The sequence below is a fragment of the Palaemon carinicauda genome, chromosome 28 (genome assembly GCF_036898095.1).
Source record: "Palaemon carinicauda isolate YSFRI2023 chromosome 28, ASM3689809v2, whole genome shotgun sequence".
In the NCBI taxonomy this organism is placed as follows: Eukaryota; Metazoa; Arthropoda; class Malacostraca; order Decapoda; family Palaemonidae; genus Palaemon; species Palaemon carinicauda.
In genome coordinates, this window is record NC_090752.1 from 45,883,280 (window position 1) to 45,904,061 (window position 20,782).

General features: G+C 46.3%; 2 protein-coding genes across 2 annotated transcripts in view; both read left to right on the forward strand.

The window, feature by feature from the left end:
• Positions 1-2,657, forward strand: part of LOC137621557 (frataxin, mitochondrial-like) — a 35,642-nt gene extending 32,985 nt beyond the window's left edge. Inside the window, exon 4 of the mRNA XM_068351949.1 lies at positions 2,412-2,657. Within this exon, the coding sequence (XP_068208050.1) occupies positions 2,412-2,657 (246 nt within the window). The remainder of the gene's footprint in view (positions 1-2,411) is intronic.
• A 106-nt stretch (positions 2,658-2,763) lies between these two features.
• Positions 2,764-20,782, forward strand: part of LOC137621556 (uncharacterized protein KIAA0825 homolog) — a 155,591-nt gene continuing 137,572 nt past the window's right edge. Inside the window, exons 1-2 of the mRNA XM_068351948.1 lie at positions 2,764-3,395; positions 5,614-5,810. Of these exons, the coding sequence (XP_068208049.1) occupies positions 2,794-3,395; positions 5,614-5,810 (799 nt within the window). The 5' untranslated portion in view covers positions 2,764-2,793. The remainder of the gene's footprint in view (positions 3,396-5,613; positions 5,811-20,782) is intronic.

Consider the following 20,782-nt stretch of genomic DNA (forward strand, 5'->3'; position numbering starts at 1 on the left):
TTCCAGACCCAGCAGCAGTTCACGTGGATGCCTTTCTGCTGGATTGGTCCCATCTCGACCTGTATGCGTTCCCGCCGTTCAAGATTGTCAACAGGGTACTTCAGAAGTTCGCCTCTCACAAAGGGACACGGCTGACGTTGGTTGCTCCCCTCTGGCCCGCGAGAGAATGGTTCACCGAGGTACTGCAATGGCTAGTCGACGTTCCCAGGACTCTTCCTCTAAGAGTGGACCTTCTGCGTCAACCTCACGTAAAGAAGGTACACCCAAACCTCCACGCTCTTCGTCTGACTGCCTTCAGACTATCGAAAGACTCTCAAGAGCTAGAGGCTTTTCGAAGGAGGCAGCCAGAGCGATTGCCAGAGCAAGGAGGACATCCACTCTCAGAGTCTATCAGTCTAAATGGGAAGTCTTCCGAAGCTGGTGCAAGGCGAATGCAGTTTCCTCAACCAGTACCACTGTAACCCAGATTGCTGACTTCCTGTTACATCTAAGGAACGTAAGATCCCTATCAGCTCCTACGATCAAGGGTTACAGAAGTATGTTGGCAGCGGTATTCCGCCACAGAGGCTTGGATCTTTCCACCAACAAAGATCTACAGGACCTCCTTAGGTCTTTTGAGACCTCAAAGGAACGTCGGTTGTCCACTCCAGGCTGGAATCTAGACGTGGTTTTAAGGTTCCTAATGTCATCAAGATTTGAACCGCTCCAATCAGCCTCTTTTAAGGACCTCACATTAAAAACTCTTTTCCTCGTGTGCTTAGCAACAGCCAAGAGAGTAAGTGAGATCCACGCCTTCAGCAGGAACATAGGTTTCACATCTGAAACGGCTACATGTTCCTTGCAGCTCGGTTTTTTGGCTAAAAACGAGCTTCCTTCCCGTCCTTGGCCTAAGTCGTTCGAGATCCCAAGCCTGTCCAACTTGGTGGGGAACGAACTAGAGAGAGTACTTTGCCCAGTTAGAGCTCTTAGGTACTATTTAAGAAGGTCAAAGCCATTACGAGGACAATCAGAAGCTTTATGGTGTGCTATCAAGAAGCCTTCTCTACCGATGTCTAAGAACGCAGTTTCTTACTACATCAGGCTTCTGATTAGAGAAGCACATTCTCATCTGAAGGAAGAAGACCTTGCTTTGCTGAAGGTAAGGACACATGAAGTGAGAGCTGTTGCTACTTCAGTGGCCTTCAAACAGAACCGTTCTCTGCAGAGTGTTATGGATGCAACCTATTGGAGAAGCAAGTCAGTGTTCGCATCATTCTATCTCAAAGATGTCCAGTCTCTTTACGAGAACTGCTACACCCTGGGACCATTCGTAGCAGCGAGTGCAGTAGTAGGTGAGGGCTCAGCCACTACATTCCCATAATCCCATAACCTTTTTAACCTTTCTCTTGAATACTTTTTATTGTTGTTCTTTTGGTTGTACGGTCGGCTAAGAAGCCTTCCGCATCCTGGTTGATTTGGCGGGTGGTCAAATTCTTTCTTGAGAAGCGCCTAGGTTAGAGGTTGTGATGAGGTCCTTTAGTATGGGTTGCAGCCCTTTATACTTCAGCACCTAGGAGTCGTTCAGCATCCTAAGAGGACCGCTAGGCTCAGTAAGGAAGACGTACTTAAAAAAGGCAGAGTAATAGTTCAAGTCGACTTCCTTACCAGGTACTTATTTATTTTATGTTTGTTATTTTGAATAACTGATAAAATGAAATACGGGATACTTAGCTTCTTTGTTAACATGTATGCTGGTCTCCACCCACCACCCTGGGTGTGAATCAGCTACATGATCATCGGGTAAGATTAATATTGAAAAATGTTATTTTCATTAGTAAAATAAATTTTTGAATATACTTACCCGATGATCATGAATTAAAGAACCCGCCCTTCCTCCCCATAGAGAACCAGTGGACCGAGGAGAAAATTGAGTTCTTGTTGACAAGAAGTACTTGAGTACCTACTCACAGATGGCGCTGTTGTGTACACCCCCACCTGGATAGCGATCGCTGGCGTATCCCGACCGTAGATTTCTGTCGGGCAACGGAGTTGACAGCTACATGATCATCGGGTAAGTATATTCAAAAATTTATTTTACTAATGAAAATAACATTTCTTGTAGTGTTGTATCCAGCACATTTTGGATTGATTGGCCTCGTATTTGTTTTGGTCTTTGATATCTTGATCTAGGTAATTACTTTCATTACACAGCTGAGGTTTTTACGGTGTAATTTAGGAAAATAAAGAATATGGCAAACATTTTACTTTAGAAGATAGTAAAATTTAAGCGCTTCAGTAATGGTTGAGGGAAAGAGAACATGAAAAATTAGAAAAGTACAGTTAATACAAATGTTATTGATGTTGTAGATCATCTGGTTTTTAACAAAACTAGGCTACTTATGTTTAACATCCTTTTCTTTTCTTCTTTACAGACTGGTGTGTTAACCTTAAACCTTGGTGAAGTTGGGACATATGTGATCAACAAGCAGTCTCCAAATAAACAAATATGGTTTTCATCACCTTTTAGCGGCCCAAAAAGATATGATTTTAATAATGGCACTTGGGTCTACAAGCATGATGGAATTTGTCTGCATGACTGTCTAAGTGATGAATTATCAAAAATATTTAAAAGAAATATAGATATGTCTATGCTAGCGTATGGGAAGAGTAATAACTAATACTTAGTATTTTTTCTCTTTACAAAACTGTTGGAAGTGGGGAAAGATTTTCCATGTGCTACTACGGTATAGGGTCGTTGTTAGCAAATACCTTAAGTGTAAATTGAATTTTGTATTGGATAATTTATTCTAAAAAATGGCTGGCGGTGATGTTAGTAAACTAGTTGGAGCTGTTAAGGATGCTCTTCACAAGGAATGGGCTGAATTCAAGAAATCTGGGATGATTAAAGATATGCCTGTCTGTCCATATTCAATCGGGGGACAGAGAGATACTCCAGTCTCTGCACTGGCAAGTGTAAGCAAGGGTGTTTGTGAGTGGGAGGAGTGTCTCAAATCAACGGTCAATCCAACAGTTGAAAAGTCAAGGGGTGTACTACCCAGTGAAGTAATGGTGGGGTCTGAAGGACAGATTTCTCTGTATCCAGTTCGTCGTCATATTCCTGTGGAAGTCCCAGCTTCTACGCCGGGTAGCACAATATCATCTGCTTCAAGAGCTAAAGACGCTAAAACTCCACCTGTTATGACCAAAGTTAGAGGAAAAATTCTGCCACCAAAAACTGCCCTAATGAATGCTTTTGAACAATCTTCAAATTACATGTTAGATCATGTTAAACGTGTTAGTGAAAATGCTTTCATTTCCGGGAACAATAAGATTCTGTTCATGTGTCTTGCTTCAGCTGCTCTTGTGAGAAGTCGACTTAATGTTTATAAAGATATTCTTAAACAGCCTACCACCAAGTAAGTAGCACAGTACATTACTTAATCTGTGATATATAACAATACTTTAGTAATACTGCCATCCATGATTAATGTAAAGAACACTACTGTAGTGAGCTTTTCAAAACTGTATTTGGCCCTAAAAGGGTTAGTATTTACAGTGCAATTGTGTTGTGCACTATAAGCATTACTTCGGGTCCTTGCAGCATTCCTTTGACCCTTAGCCGACTAATTTTTTGCCTCCTAATATACTTCCATTCCCATTTTATTTCTTCCATCTTGCAGTAACCCTATTAATTTTTACATCATAATGCAAAAGTGGGGTTTTTCCTCCTAGGGCATGGCACCGGGCCATTTAGCCCAAATTCATAAACCTCAAATACTGTATGAAAACTGTATTTGCGAGGTGTTTCTACATAGTTAACTTTCTTGGTAATAAGCTCATTTTCTGTTGATGTAAAGTTGCTAAGCATAGAATGTAACTAAAAGAATACATATTTAGAATTAGGTGAAGAGAACTGATAGTTGAAGATTTTCATGATTAGTCATAGTACTTTTTAGTGAGTTATGTTATCTGCTAATGGCAAATGCTTATATTTGGTTTATGAGGTTAGTATACAGTACTTGATTTATTTTATATCTACCGTATTTCAAATTTCATTTTAATTTTATTGCCTTACTGATTACAGCACCAGCTTTGGTATGTGATAGTATTTGTATTTTTTTGTGTGATATGGTTTTTTGATGTGTTATATTATTTGAGGATTTTATATCAAGTAGCTGAAGCGTTTATTTGTCCAAATTACTATGTACAGTATTAGCTATGTTTACTGGGTTTTGTTATGTAAAAACAACCACAATTATTTTTTCATGCTTTCATTTAGCTTTTGTGAAGTTATTTATGAAGTAAATGGAATGTTTTTAGGTCTCCAGTTTTGAAATTAGCTCCTAGAAAGGAATATGGAGGGAGGATGAATAAATATTCCATCACCCCTCCTTATTACAAATACTGTTTAGTGGATCCTTGGCTATCTAACGCATTGTGTTTTAAAAGACTCTTAGAGATACAATTTTTTTGAAAACCAGATCAAATTTTCCCACAAGATCCTAATAGTTGACTCCTCATTTAGCCTTTCAACACAAATTTTAGTTTAATGAAGCAGTGTATACATAAACCCAGACACAAAAACAAGAAAGATGTAAATACAGGAAATATAGGATATTACTAGAAATTTACTACACTTTACCAGTAATGAGGATAGTATGACATAAGAAGAAGGTGGAGAAAGGTAACTGAACTTCTGGGGTTCCTTTCCTTAGTCTTATTACACCACTGACACCTGATTGAGGTTTCTGGAGCTTTCCCCCTAAATATCTATCTATTGAAATGAATTATGGCCAGATCAGACATGGACACTGTTTTCATGTCTTGAAATATCTTCCTTTAGCTCAATTATATCACAAGTCGAATGTTTTTATTTTCTTTGGACAAGTGGTGTCTTATTTCAAATGTTATAACTGGAAAAGCTGTAATTATGAGAATCTTGACTTATATTTTTTCTGTGTGGGTTTGCAGAGAGCAAGAGAAATGAAACTGGGTGTTAATGTCCTTTGTTTAGCAAATGGGTGATATGTTTTGGGTCTCCCAATTTTTAACAAGACCAATACAGATAGCAATATATTGTTTGTGAACCAAGTATTTATTCACTCGTCGAAACATTTTATTTTTTACTTTTGTGTGGAGAGGGTAGATGTGCACATCCTGAGGTTTAGATTTACAAGTACTTGAACCAGTTAAAGTATAGTATTTCAGATTGTAACAAATTTTATACTTTTTTTCCTAGCTTCTTCTGACTCTTGAAATTTGTTGTACAGGTTAATTGTTGTTGTCTAAGGAGAAAAAATTGTGTTAGGTTGATAAATTTGATCTTTTTAAGGGTTGAGTGGTTTTTCTCTGTAAACAAGGGATAAATGATACGTGATATTCTCCATTAAATTTTACAGAGTTCTTATTGGTTTTACTTTATTTTTAGAATTTAAAGCCATGTCATTTATGCAGTGTTGTTTAATGTTATAATAAGTGGCCCTTTGCCAGGTACAGAGCTTTTATGACCTTAGAGATCTTTCTAACCATCTACATATTCCATTTAACCTTTAACTTGTATTCAGGAACTTTTGTAAAATGATATACCATAATATAATCATAATTTTTCTTGTCATGATTTTTTTGTCATTTCAGGAATCTGACTGCTGCTTTAGGTCGATGTGGGGAGGTCGTTGAATTCATGATGCAGAACATCCTTTCTTACAATTGTGATTTGCTCCATTCTGCTTTATTACATGATGCCTGTAGTCATGACTGGACGAATCCCAAACCATATCATGAGAATGAAAGGCATTCTCTTGCTATTCAAATGTGGGCCTTTTATATGCAAGGTATGTTTATATTTTATATAATGTTCATATGAAGAGAATAAGAAGTAGCCTGGGAAAGAAGTGAAGAGAGTATGGAAGGGTGGTTTGAGAATTGAAGAGACAGTGAAAGATGGAAATGGAAGGTTGCTAAGGAGAGGAGGCAAGGAAAAGGTGGGTGGAATATTTTGAAAGTTTACTGAATGTTGAGGATAATAGGGAGGCAGATATAATTGCTGTTGCAGGTGTTAAGGTGCCAGTGATGGGAGATGAGAATGAGAGGGATTACAAGAGAGGAAGTGAGGAGAGCACTAGATGAAACGAGAGTAGGGAAAGCACCTGGTATGGATGGTGTGAGAAGTGAAATGTTAAAGGAAGGGGGTGTGACTGTACTTGAATTGTTGGTGAAATTGTTTAATATGTGTTTTTAAATATTAAACTTAGCCGGTGAATATATAATAGCTGACGTCTCCGACGGCTCGACAGATTCCCAAAAACTCGCGAGCGATCGCCGTGAAGGTTGCGGGTGTGACCACCAGCGCCGACTATCGGCCAGATACCGCATATACTTGTCAACATCTCCAGTTCTTCTCTGTCGGTCTTGTCGACAAGTTGGTTCCACTCGCTTTATGACCTCGAGTTTTCTACCGAATTGGTGAAGTACTTGGTTTTGGTTTTATTGCTTTCGCCGTGTTGGATTATTCGATTCTATCTTCAAAAGAAATGCTTTTGAAAGGAGAGGAAAAGTGTTTTGCTTTTTTTTTTTATCTCTGGTTTTTCCATAGAGAAAAGATGGCCGACCCTTCCCTCAGTGTACGGAAGTGTGTTTAAGGCTTTTAGTAATTATTTTATCACTTTATAAATTATTGTTGATATTTATAGATTTTCCTCTATATATTTTATATCTCACCCGCCTTTATTAGGCCTCTTCGATTAGCTTTCCATTTAACATCAAGATAAATTTTATTTGTTCCGTAACCGAAATACAAACCACGCTATTTACAAAGGGTTATTACTTTTAGCGTAGCTGAAATGGCGAGCCATTAGAATTTAACGAGGGTGTATTACCCCCCGCGCTAGTTAGTGGGGGGGTAGGGGAGTGGTAGCTAGCTACCCCTCCTCCCCCTCACACACACGTGAATACTCACTTTCACTTTTGGCTCGGACTGTGACAGACGTCTCTGTCTTGGTCCTCGCTTGGCAGCCATTGTCTGTTTTGTCTTTACTTAATCGCTTACTTTTCTTTTACTCAATATATATGTAAACATGTTTTCATGTTTGTATATATATTTGAGTATAGAAATAAGTAAGTTTCCTTTTCAGATGTGTGTGTGTAGTGTACGATATCTACGTGGAGGCCTCGGCAGTTAGGCCACCACGGCGTATTTTATGGGTGGCGATCGAGTTTGACTTATGTCTTTCTCTCTCTCTCTCTCTCTTGAGGTCGTTCACCCTTTTACTACGTGTTACTACGCCCTTGTAGCCTAGCTTCCTTTCCGTGTGGGGGGTTGCTACGCGTACGTTTGTATCAATTAGTTATGAATCTAATTGTAGTTGTTTTTTTTTCAGCTTGTAGAACGATTCCTTTCGGGGTTTTCGTTCTTTCTTTAGTGTTCATTCATTTTTTAATTACATAATTACATAGTTACATAATTATAATTGTTATAATTCTGTTTTGGTTACAGCTCTCCTTCCGCGAGTGTAAGTGGTTGTGAGGGCACGTGCCTGTTGTGTAATTCTTGTTCCTTTCCCTCGGGATTCCTCTTCGGAGCCTTCCCGGGGGAATGAATGTGTACTAATATTATTTGTTTTATTTTTTTACAGTTACCGATCTAGTTCGTTTCTGTAATATAGCAACGGTGTGAGCTGTCTGGTTGAGTCCTGGGGATTCGGCTGTTGCTGCCTCCCCCTTTGTATTTTCGTCAGGGGCGTGTCTCCTTCTACTGGTAGTACTCCCGTGTCGACGGACAGCTCTCCAGTTCATTTTAGAACAGTCAGGAGGCTTGCCTCCTTGGGCGGATAACTTTCCTTCCGAGGAAAGTTTTTCCTGTCCAGGCTTGAGTTTTTCCCCTTTTGGGGGGTTCTTCTCTTGCCTTTTTTTCGTGCGACTATGCTCTTGGTGCTGAGCGGTCGCACCTGCAGTTTCGCTCAAGGGGCTGGGCAACTGCAGGAGCTCCTCTTCGGAGGATTGCTCCTTTTAGGTCACTGGCTGACCAGTCTCTTCCTCGAAGTGTTTCTCTTTCGTTCGCGAGAGAGTACACTCATAGAGACTCCTCTTCGGAGGTTTCTTCTGTTGCTGTTGCTGTTGGCCTCCCTCGCCGTAAGGCCCTCCGTCCGCCTCGTCGTAAGGGCCTCTCATCTCCCTATAAGGGTGCTTGAGGCGCCCTTTTGGATCTCCGTTTGCAGCCTACACTCCTTTTTTCTCGATCTTCCGCCTTGGTGCAGATGGACAGCAGTCTGATCTCGTCTTCCGACGGGCAACGGTCTTCCCGACGGACAACGGTCTGCCCGACGGACAGCGGTCTTCCGACGGACATCAGTCTCCCGGCGGACAACGATTCCTTCGGGGCAAAGGGTTGCCCCCACGGGGGTTCTTCCCTTGCGTGTCAGGGTTTCCCTGCGCGCCCTTCTGCTCATCAGCGCTCTCCTGTTCGTCAGCGCTTTCAAGATGATCTTCCCTGCGGTTCCTGTTACGTGCCCTGTGCGCCCACGTTCGCCCTCGCGATCTAGAACTTCGGTTCAGGTCGGGGTCAAGGACTTCTTCTTTGCGCAGGCTTCCACGCGTAGCCTTCTGCTCGTCAGCGATCATCAGCTCGCCAGCGATCATCAGCTCGCCAGCGATCATCAGCTCGCCAGCGATCATCAGCTCGCCAGCGATCATCAGCTCGCCAGCGATCATCAGCTCGCCAGCGATCATCAGCTCGCCAGCGATCTCCGGATCGCCCACGTGTGTTACAGCTGGCACGCCAACGTTCTCCAACACTTCTGAAGGAACATGGTTCGCCAGCTACTAGCTCACCTGCGCATGCTGATCGCCATCGCACGACCCTCAACTGCGGATGCTGATCACCATCGCGCGACCCTCAACTGCGGATGCTGATCGCCATCGCGCGACCCTCAACTGCGGATGCTGATCGCCATCGCGCGACCCTCAACTGCGGATGCTGATCGCCATCGCGCGACCCTCAACTGCAGATGCTGATTACGCATGCTGCTCCTCATCGCACAACCCTGAACGATCGCCCTCCTGCGGATGCTGATCACCATCGCACCCTTTCATGCGATCATTCACCTGCGCATGCTGCTCGCCATCGCACAACCCTGCACGATCGCCCGCTTACGCATGCTGCTCCTCATCGCACAACCCTGAACGATCGCCCTCCTGCGGATGCTGATCACCATCGCACCCTTTCACGCGATCATTCACCTGCGCATGCTGCTCGCCATCGCACAACCCTGCACGATCGCCCGCTTACGCATGCTGCTCCTCATCGCACAACCCTGAACGATCGCCCTCCTGCGGATGCTGATCACCATCGCACCCTTTCACGCGATCATTCACCTGCGCATGCTGCTCGCCATCGCACAACCCTGCACGATCGCCCGCTTACGCATGCTGCTCCTCATCGCACAACCCTGAACGATCGCCCTCCTGCGGATGCTGATCACCATCGCACCCTTTCACGCGATCATTCACCTGCGCATGCTGCTCGCCATCGCACAACCCTGCACGATCGCCCGCTTACGCATGCTGCTCCTCATCGCACAACCCTGAACGATCGCCCTCCTGCGGATGCTGATCACCATCGCACCCTTTCACGCGATCATTCACCTGCGCATGCTGCTCGCCATCGCTTACCATCACGCGGTCATTATCGCCAGCGATCTTCTTCACCTACGCGGCAGCACGATCCCTCGCCGTCACGCCATCGCTTGCGTTCGTCGCCTCGGACACGTGTTCATTTACCTGCCCACTCGCCTGCGCGCCCGCGCGATCGCTCGCCTGCGCGCCCGCGCGATCGCTCGCCTGCGCGCCCGCGCGATCGCTCGCCCGCGCGATCGCTCGCCCGCGCGACCGCTCGCCTGCGCGCCCGCGCGACCATTCGCCTTTGCGCGACTGTTCGCCTTTGCGCAACCGTTCGCCCTCGCGCGACCATAGTTCGCGGCGAATTCCACAGCCGGTGGTAGCAGCAGGGACGCGTGCTCCTAGACGGCACTCGGGATCACCTCCATCCAAGCACAGGTTGGTAGTGCAGGACGAAGACAGGTCAGTACAGCATTCTTCCCCACCTTCTTTTCAGGCAGGTACCGTCGGGTCCACTCCAAAGGATCGCCCGATCCCTTTCACCTTAGCGAGGATTTCGGACTCTGTGTCCTTGGAGCAGCAGACATGGTTTGGTCCGCTGGCACGGGCGTTAATGAGGGTTATGAAACCAGTACTCGCCGGCCAGGGTAACAAACCAGCGGCTGTCTCTCCTACGCTGAAGAGAAAGAGAGGAGTGGACTTCGTGGTGACTTCCCCCAGGGCGAAGTTGGTTCCCAAGAGGTCGGTCTCGAGGGTCCCCTCTCCTGTACGAGTACTCTCTCCTCCTGCCCTGGAAGGATTTTTGGTGGGGGGGGCTTTCCGTTCAAGATTTCTCCATCGGACAAGGGGTGACTGCTTACCTCTTCCTCTGGGAGCTTACCAGGTTCTTTCCCTCCTCGGTTACGGCCCGAGGTTTGGTTCAAGGAAGCTACAGGAAGATCAAGGGTACTTTCCTCCTCTCGAGCTCAGACACCTTGGCCTTTCGTCGTTAAGTATCTACTTGCGGACAAGCTCGATGTTGTACCATCTGGACGCGCTGACTGAAGGCTTCCTTCGGGTGTCTCATCTGTGGAGGTCGACGACCTCAGACACCCTTCCATCCTTGAGAAGAGTTTTGTCTGTGCCCAAGGACAGAGACTTAGACAGCTGCTGTGCGGAGTAAATCGACTTCCGGTTTCACTCCTCCAAGCCGCTTTCTTCCAGACTCTGCAGGGCTCCAGCGCCCTTTTCTTTCAACCACGTCGGCCTAAGTTATCGGCTACGACAACTGGGACAAGGTGTCCAATTGCAGTTTCCTCCTGTCAGGAACAGATGGCACGGGAGATTCCCCCGGGGGGGCATAGGCCTAAAAGGAGTTCACGAACTCTAGGATTGCAGGTTTTTTCGCTGGGAGGATGCTTAAGGTTACTCATCCGAATGACAGCTTCCCGATGCCCATTCCCGCACAATCTCTGTGAGTAGCCAAGGATATCGCGCCTGCTGTCTCTGTCAGCGAATTCAGTGTCTCTGAACCTCTATGCCATAGCGTCAGCAGAGTTGCCCGGTTGGGCAGAATGATCCATACCTTAGGCGAAGGTCTTCCTTAGGATCATCGACGGCTTCACCCCCCGTCCCCTCAGTCGATCCTTTCTTGTAAGGAAGGATCTGAGAGGGGATGTCCATAGTCGACCTCTCAGTCCTGATCAAGTTTGTCGAACAAACTTCGGCCAGCGTAGACCAGCAGAATCGATCAGACTGGTAACGAGGCGACAGGACTCCTTTAACCCTGGATCGGAAGGACGGGTACTTTCAGTTTCCATTCCATCCATCTTCCAGGGTGCTCGTCGAATTCAGCCTAGACTGCAAGTATTCCTGCTTATGATGCAGTGTGGCTATCCCGCCGTGGCATAGCAGGTTTGTTTCCCCAGAGAACTCTCCCTGCCTTCCTCTTGGCCGCTCAGGTGCAGGCTTCCGCCTCCTCTGCTGTTTGGAGGGCTGGTCAACTCCGGTAGGCTCGGGTTTCGACCTTCTTCAGCGCCGGGACTAGCTTCCGGAATGTGACCATGAGTGTGGGCTCATGGTATTTTGCTTGGAGCCTTCTCTTCCTCTGCCTCAACATCTGGAGTATCTGGCCATGATTTTGAGTCAACCGCCTTACCACATTGGAAACCCCGCTTCTCGTCCGTCCAGCGAGGTTAAGCAACGTCGGTACTTGGATGGGTGACCACCTGGGGACGCCAGATTCTGTTACCGCATCCTCCGAGCCTTCCTTTCGGTTCACTGTGGCAAGACTGAGGAGAGTCGCAGTACCTGTTCTCAGTCAAGCAGAGCTTTCAGCCCTACCTTGGAACGTTTCCTAGTTCTTCTTTCCTCATTGACCCGTCTATAGTCCGAACGGTCGCCTCAGGATAAGTTCCATGTGGGGCGATCCAAGTCCCGGTGGCTTCAGGCAATGTTTAACCGGACTCCCTGGCCCTATGGGACCAGCGGAACTATTAAACCTGCAATGGGTGTTGACCTATGGAGCCTCTTGATGGTAGTGGATATTCTCGTCCTATCCCCACATTCTTGATGCGGTTCTCGGACTCGTCAAAGGAAAGGGGGGGGGGGGGGGGCCATGTTCCGGTCCAGGCCTATGGTCAAGACCTGAAGGATACCTCTCCATCATTCAGGCAGGCTTAAGGGCCTTAGTCTGGCCCCTCTTCAGATCCTACAGCTCCTGCCAAGTCGCCCCGTTGCGCGTCGACTTCATTCTAACCAGCAGGGGACGCATTTTCACACCTTCACATCTTGTAGTAGAGATACCGGGATGATTGAGATTCTCTCAATTCCACCATCGGCTCTCTCATTCCAGGCAGGGGAATGTCTCTCTCAGACTATCCGAGCAGAGCCTCATAGAGAGAGTGTACCTAGGGGTCTTTGACCTTGGGTAACCAGCAAGTGCTGGTCTGGGGGACCTGATCGCAACACCTTGGAACCTCAAGCTTCCACTAGTCTTACCCCCAGTCTCAGACCCCGAGACTCTGGCAAGATGCATTCCGGTGATGGTGGGACAAATTCGACGCCTGCGTCTTCCCTCCTTTTTGTCTGCGGACAATGGGTCTCAACAAAACCAGGTTGTCTGTCAACCTTTCAATGGGAGAGCTCCACTGGGACTATGCACAGAACGGTTTCTGGTCCCTCTGCTTCCCCTGACGGAACTCCCGGGAGAGCTTCTCCCACGGCGCAGACTACTCAAGCAACCACACTGCGACATCTCTCCCGAACCGGGGCATCGCTTCGGCTTCATGCCTGGAGACACTACGCTTCCTCCTCTAGAAGAGACAACCCGCTACAGTCGCGGTACGGAGGTCGCGTCATCTGCGATAGTCATCCACAGGGGTCTCCCAGGCAAAGTGAAGAGTCTAAGGTGGTGGGTGCCGTGGGAGATATACCTCTTCCCGTGAGGCCTCTTCTCCAGCAATAACGGTCTTATTGCCTTTCGGTGGGAGGAAGCTCCTTTCCGCTCTCGGCATTGAAGCCTGTCGCTCAGCCTTTCCCTGACCTTCAGGCTTAAAGGAATAACTTTTTCCTGCCCGCTGGATCTATCCTCGCTCATGCGAAGCTACGATCGTCCCTGCCCTAGTCGGAGGAAGACCTCCAACTTGGAGCATGGCTCGGACTTTTAGTCCTTTAAGAGATCTTCTCAAGACCCTTTTACGACAGGCCTCGGATTGTATTCCGCCTTGGGTCTTCTGCTCACTCTGGCCACGGCCAGTGTGTAAGCAATCTTCTTGGTCTCTTACTACTCCCCCCTTTCTAAGGAAGAGGGGAAGGCAACATTCAGGCTCGCTCCTGAGTTGTTGGCTAGACTCAGAATCTGAGGGTCCCGACCCTTCGGTCCGATTCATTCAAGATTTCGAGTCTCCATTCTGTGTGTTATGTCCCAAGACCTTCTCTTTCTTGCCAGTAAGGAATCGAGAGGTTAGCGCTGGGAACAGCTGCAGTTTGGCCTCAGTTGCAGCCGATTTGGGAACACATGGAGGACATGGGGGGAGAGTCACCAGTATACCTCTTCAGCCCGGACTCGAGTACATTCATCTCGACCTGTCTTCAAACCTTCCCCCGTCACGTCGCCCTACAGCACGATGTTGGATACATCGCAACGTCCTCGCCTTCGAGTAATACTACTCTGTGACGCAGGTGCTACAAGCTGGAGTCTGGAAGCGTCTGATGACCTTCGCAGCCCGCTTCCTGCAGGGCGTGACCCACAGGAGTCTCGATACGTTTTCTATCGCTCTGTGGTGGCTACACAACAGCTGGTCTAACCTCAGGCTCCTTTTTGGACAGGTAGCAGAAGGTTGAGGGCATTGTTATCAGGTTTTAGTCTGCATGAACGAAAGAAGTATGTCTGGCCCTTACTTCTTTCTTCATCATCCCCTCTACGGGGAAGCAGCATCCTGGTCTCTGCATAGCTGACCTCGAACCTCTGCAGGTAAACCATGCTTCCTTGTGTTCCGAGTATTGAGTCAATACTGTCGCGTCCCCCATACCCTGACGAGGTGGTATTGGGAACGTCCTAACCCAGAGTTCCTTCTGGAACTCCAGGTCAACTGCCTAAGACGGGTCACACTTCTTCCTTCACACACAAGCTTACGTAGGCCACATGGTTCCTTGCGGAGCAAGGAACTTGTGAGGTGCAGGGACTCCTTTTCTCGAGTGCGACTCACTCGGATTCTGAGTCCCCGGGTAAAGCCAAAGCCAGTATGGCTGGGGACTTTCCACCCTTCCTAAGGGATAAGTCACCCTTTGTAAATAGCGTGGTTTGTATTTCGGTTACGGAACAAATGACAAATTCGAAGATAATTTGTATTTTTCCTAACCATACAAACCTTAGCTATTTACACATATTTGCCCGCCAGCCCTGTCCCCCAAGACAAGTCCTACCTCTAAGTGAAAGTGAGTATTCACGTGTGTGTGAGGGGGAGGAGGGGTAGCTAGCTACCACTCCCCTACCCCCCCACTAACTAGCGCGGGGGGTAATACACCCTCGTTAAATTCTAATGGCTCGCCATTTCAGCTACGCTAAAAGTAATAACCCTTTGTAAATAGCTAAGGTTTGTATGGTTAGGAAAAATACAAATTATCTTCGAATTTGTCATGTTTTGTTTATATGCGGCCTTTACCTATTCCTTGTAGGCGGTCCTAACTTGGAAAACGAAGTTAAACAACGTTGAGCCCATTCAACTTTTATTTTTGTTAAGTTTAAATCAATTGCTCTGTAAGAGTTATGAAATGAATATTTTTTAGAAAATATTTTAAGAAATATATTCTTTGAATAGTCTTCGTGCTGTTTTTTTTTCAAAGATGAATTAACGTTTGGTTTATTTATGCTACGCAGTTGCGCTCTATCGTTACGATAGAGAAAGAGAGAATCACGGTTTCACTTTGCAGAAAGAGTAAATCGATTTTGATGTTTTGTTCATTCTTCTTTCAAACTGAAGTGTTTTAGATACTAATTTAAAGGAACTTGTTAATTTTCAATTTCTTAGTCCTTTCAGTTTTTTCCTTTGGTCAAATAACCTGTTTATTGACGAAGGGTGAGTGGGCCATTCTCTTGTGTGTGACAAGAGAGAGAGAGAGAAAGAGAGAACGATCCGATCTTTATTCTCGTCCCAAGTCTCTGTACAAGGAGTTTGGGAGCGAGTAACGTTGTTCTCGATTCAGTTTTTTACTCTCGTCCCAAGTCTCTGTACGGGGAGAGAGGATAAAACGTTTTAGTTTTTATTCTCGTCCCAAGGCACTGTACGGTGAGAGATTGAAAACGTAGTCCTTAGTGAACTAGTGTTTAGTCTCCTCCCCAGTCACTGATCTTTTTAACTTTATATATTTCCGTTTTATTCGATATATATGTATATGTTTATTGATTTTTGCATGTGTGTTTCATTTTGTACTAATGTGCTTACATTATACGACTCATTTCGCAATTCTAACCTTTTGATGTAAGGGAGAATTGCGTGCTTCAGGTAGAAATCAGTTTTATTCATGCCTAATGTGAAATTATTGAAAAATACGATATCAGTGAAGTAAGTGCAAAAAAAAAACATGTTCTGTGTTGCGACCGAGGGTTCGTCTGTTCGTGCTTGTCGCTCCCCTAGTCCGAGACCTCTTTCAGGCTCCCCTGCACCAGGGAGAAGTAATGTCGTAGGACTTAAGGGGACGAGAGGCTTTAACCAACGTACAGACGTTCCCTCTTTGGTATCGGACGTTTCTCGTCAAGATCGCCCTTACCTTAAGACGGGTGAGACTGTGTTCTCCTCGTCATCCGAAGACTTTTCGCAAAAGAAACCTTGGCGCAAGGTTTCTAGACCCTTGAAGAGAAAGTCAGTCCCTTCAGGACAGGTCCAGCGTCCTGGCTGTAGCCATTGGGACAGCTCTGACCCTTTGCAGTCGTCGGAAGACTGTTCGCCCATTAAACGCAAGCGTAACTTGGGGTCCGAGGGTCGCGGTAAAGGCAATGTTTTGCCAGCACAGACGTTACCGTCGTCTCGGCCCGTTCCGACTCCCGTTGATCCTAAATGGGTTGTCCTGCGGGACATGCAGACTAAGCTTGCCTCCCTTATGGAGGAGCATGACGTTGAGCAGGTTCACGATGATCCTTCGCTTTCGAGTCGCCGTTACGCTGAACGAGACTCTGGCCGTCAGCCGCCCAAACGAGTATTTACTCTTCCGTTTGACGTTAGTGCTGACGTTTCTTGTACTTTGAAACGTGATGTCAGTAGTTTTTCACGTTAGTCACGTGACATGGATCCTCCCTCGCTGCAGTCTCGTGTTGACTTTCAGCCGCTGCCGCAGTCTCGTGTTGACGTTCAGCCGCTGCCGCCGCAGCACCGACCTGACGTTCGCCGACCGGCTCCGTTGCCTCGACGTGACGTTGAGCGTCAATCACCGCAGTCGGAGGTTGTTTTGCCTGCTTTGTCTATGCAGTCAAGGCAGTTCCGACGTGACGTCGAGCGTCAATCAACTTCAGTTGTTGTTGTTGGTCAGTCACAAGGATTTCAGTCCTTTCAGCAGCGGCGTGACGTCGCTTCCTCTACTGCTACTGCTGCTCTTTTGCTTGTTGACATTGCCTGTCAAGCGTTGCCGCCGCGGCAGGTCTCTCCTTTTCATGAGACTCGGCAATTGTCGGACGAGGTTCCTTCAGATGAGGAAGTTGCTGATCCCCCTCCAACTGATATTCCTTTGGGGACTTTGTCAGACGGAGAGGAGCCTAAAGCTGCTCAGCCCTCTATGGACTTTAAAAAAAAAAAAAAAAAAAAAAAAAAAAAAAAAAAAAAAAAAAAAAAAAAAAAAATCATGCTGATTTTTAAGGATCTTTTTCCGGACCATTTTGTAACTGCTGCTCCTCGTTCGCCTCCGTCAGAGTTTACGCTAGGCCTAGCTACTTCGAAGCCTTCGTTTACTAAGCTAGTGCTCTCTCGCTCTTCTAAGAGAGCTTTACGTTTGCTGGTTGATTACCAGGAGGAGTTTGGGGAAGACAGCCTTTGCTTTCCCTCCTTTTAAACTGGCTTCTAGAGCGAGCGTCTGGTATGACACGGGAGAAGTTCTCGGCTTGGGAGTTCCTGCCTCTGCCCAGGGAGACTTCTCAAGCCTCGTAGACTCTCCCCGTCGCCTGGCCATGAGACGCTCCAAGATTTTATGGTCGGCTTCAGAGCTAGACCATCTCCTGTTAGGAGCTTTTTCGAGCGTTTGAAGTTTTTATTTGTTGGATTGGTCCCTGGGAGCCTTAAGTAAGAAGGTCTCTCCAGCTGTCAATGTATTGCTGTACAATTATGTCATGCATGAACAAGGCTATCAGGGATGGCTCCAATGATCTGACAGCCACGTTCACTGCAGGAACAAGGCTATCAGGGATGGCTCCAATGATCTGGCAGCCACATTCACTGCAGGAGTACTTAAGATGTAAGTGCGCTCAATGTGTTCATTGTCAAGACAAACTTCACGATGAAGACTACCAATCTGTCTTGGCAGCAGTAAGGGAAGGCGACTGGATGGTCTCTCTCGACCTTCAGGATGCATACTTCCACATCCCGATTCATCCAAACTTTCAACAACATCTGAGGTTTGTGGACGGGAAAGTAATGTACCAATTTCGAGCACTGTACTTCGGCCTCATTCCTGCTCCTCTTGTTTTTACAAGGCCCTTGCAAAATGTAGCAAGCTTTCTACATTTTTTGAGGATTCAGAGCCTCCCTTTATTTTGACGACTGGCTAATCAGGGCGTCGTCATTATATCGCTGTCTGGAGAGCCTCTAATGGACATTAGACCTAACCAAGGAGCTAGGTCTCATAGTGAACGTAGAGAGAAGTCGTAACTTACAGTACCCCATCCCAGACTATTCTTTATTTGGGAATGGAGATACAGTGTCTGATTTTTCGGGCCTTTTCGTCTCCCACAAGAATGGAACAAGCTCTATTAAAAGTCCTTCACTTGCAAGAGAAAAACAGTTGCTCTGTAAGAGTTTGAACTAGCCTCGTGGGAACTCTTTCATCGCTGGAGTAGTTTATCTCTCTGGGGAGACTCAACCTATGCCCTCTCCAATTTCACCTAAACCATTGGAACAAGGAGAAGGGCTTAGAGAGTATCTCTTTCCCAATCTCCAACTCAGTCTAGACATGTCTGACTTGGTGGGACAGCAACATCAGACTTCGAGAAGGTCTTTTTCTTGCGATCAAGAACCCAAACCATGTGTTGTATTCAGATGCATTGGATTTGGGTTAGGGAGCTCCACTGGACAGTCTGGAATGCTCGGGTCTTTGGTCCACGGATCAGAAGGAACTCCATTTAAGGCAAGTAACATCCCTCCTTTGGCGAGATTTGTGCAAGGAAAAATGAATGTCTTGGCGGACTGCCTCAGCAGAAGAGGACAAGTCATCTCCATGGAGTGGACGTTGCACTAGACTGTGTGCGAGAAGCTATGGATGACATGGGGTCAACCCACCATAGATCTTTTTGCGACTTCACTGACAAAGAGGCTCTCGACTTACTGCTTTCCAGTTCCGGATCCAGAGGCAGCCCACATAGACGCTTTCCTGCTGGACTGGTCTCACCTGGACGTTTATGCCTTTCCACCTTTCAAGATCCTAAACAAGGTGCTGCAGAAGTTCACCTCTCACGAAGGGACCAGGTTGATGTTGGTTGCTCCACGCTGGCCCGCGAGAGAGTGGTTCACAGAGGTACTTTTATGGCTGGTAGACGTTCCAAGAAGTCTGCCGTTGCGGATGGATCTCTTGCGACAGCCTCACGTAAAGAGATTTCATCAAAGCCTCCCCACGCTTCGTCTAACTGCCTTCAGACTATCGAAAGACTCTCTTGAGCTCGAGGGTTTTCGAAGGAGGCAGCTAGAGCGATCGCGAGGGCTAGAAGATCCTCTACCATCAGGATCTATCAGTCGAAATGGGAGGTATTTAGAGACTGGTGCAAGTCCTCCTCTATTTCCTCTTCCAAGTGCCTCTGTAGCGCAGATTGCAGATTTTCTGCTTTATCTGAGAAACGGTCGCTCCCTCTCTGCATCCACCATTAAAAGCTACAGAAGCATGTTAGCTTCTGTTTTCAGGCATAGGGGTTTGGATCTTTCTAATAACAAAGATCTCCAAGACCTGCTTAAGTCTTTCGAGACTTCCAAGGAACGTCATATTTCGACTCCTGCTTGGAACTTGGACGTGGTCCTACGGTTCCTTATGTCAAACAGGTTTGAACCATTAAATTCAGCCGCCCTGAAGGATCTTACCCTCAAGACACTTTTTTTTTGGTGTGCTTGGCTTCGGCTTAAAGGGTTAGTGAGATACATGCTTTTAGCAAGAACATCGGCTTCTCCACTAATAAAGCAATATGCGCTCTTCAACTTGGTTTTTTGGCCAAGAATGGACTTCCGTCTCGTCCTTGGCCTAAATCATTTGATATCCCCAGTCTTTCTGAGATTGTGGGGAATGAAGTTGAAAGAGTGCTGTGCCCCGTTAGAGCTCTTAAATTTTATTTATCCAGAGCTAAACCGCTGCGAGGTTGTTCAGAGGCTTTATGGTGCTCCGTTAAAAAGCCCTCTTTGCCCATGTCTAAGAATGCGTGGTCTTATTTTATTAGACTTTTGATTCGGGAGGCACACACTCATTTAAGTAAGAAGGATCGTAATTTACTTAAAGTCAAGGCTCATGAAGTCAGAGCGATAGCAACTTCAGTAGCGTTTAAGCAAAATAGATCCATTAAAAGTATTATGGACGCGACCTTTTGGAGAGACAAGTCGGTATTCGCTTCATATTACTTGAAAGATGCCCAGACTCTTTATGAGGACTGCTACACACTGGGACCATTCGTAGCAGCGAGTGCAGTAGTGGGTGAAGGCTCTACCACTACATTCCCTTAATCCCAATATCCTTTTAATCTACTCTTGAAATTTTTAATCTTATTTTGGGTTGTACGGGAGACTAAGAAGTCTTTCGCAATCTTTTTGATTTGGCGGGTGGTCAAAATGTTTCTTGAGAGCGCCCAGATTAAGGGTATTGATGAGGTCCTGTTATAGGGGTGTTCGCCCTGGATATAACAGCTCCTGGGAGTCTTTCAGCATCCTGAGAGGATGGCTGGGCTTCGTGAGGAAAGCAGACTAATGAGGCAGAGTAATATTCAGAGTCTGCTTCCTTACCAGGTACCTAGACTTAAGTCTGTTTTTTGAATAGTTGTCAAAAACTCTTGAGCATATACGCCTTTATTGTATTAATACTGGTCTCTACCCACCACCATGGGTGTGAATCAGCTATTATATATTCACCGGCTAAGTTTAATATTTAAAAATGATATTTTGATTATAAAATAAATTTTTGAATATACTTACCCGGTGAATATATAAATTAAAGGCCCTCCCTTCCTCCCCGATAGAGACCTAGGGGACTGAGAAGAACTGGAGATGTTGACAAGTATATGCGGTATCTGGCCGATAGTCGGCGCTGGTGGTCACACCCGCAACCTTCACGGCGATCGCTCGCGAGTTTTTGGGAATCTGTCGAGCCGTCGGAGACGTCAGCTATTATATATTCACCGGGTAAGTATATTCAAAAATTTATTTTATAATCAAAATATCATTTTGTGTTGTCAATGGTACCAGTAGATTGGGTTTGTGCATGTATTGTACCACTATATAAGGGTAAGGGAGATGTGCATGAGTGTTGTAATTCAAGGGGT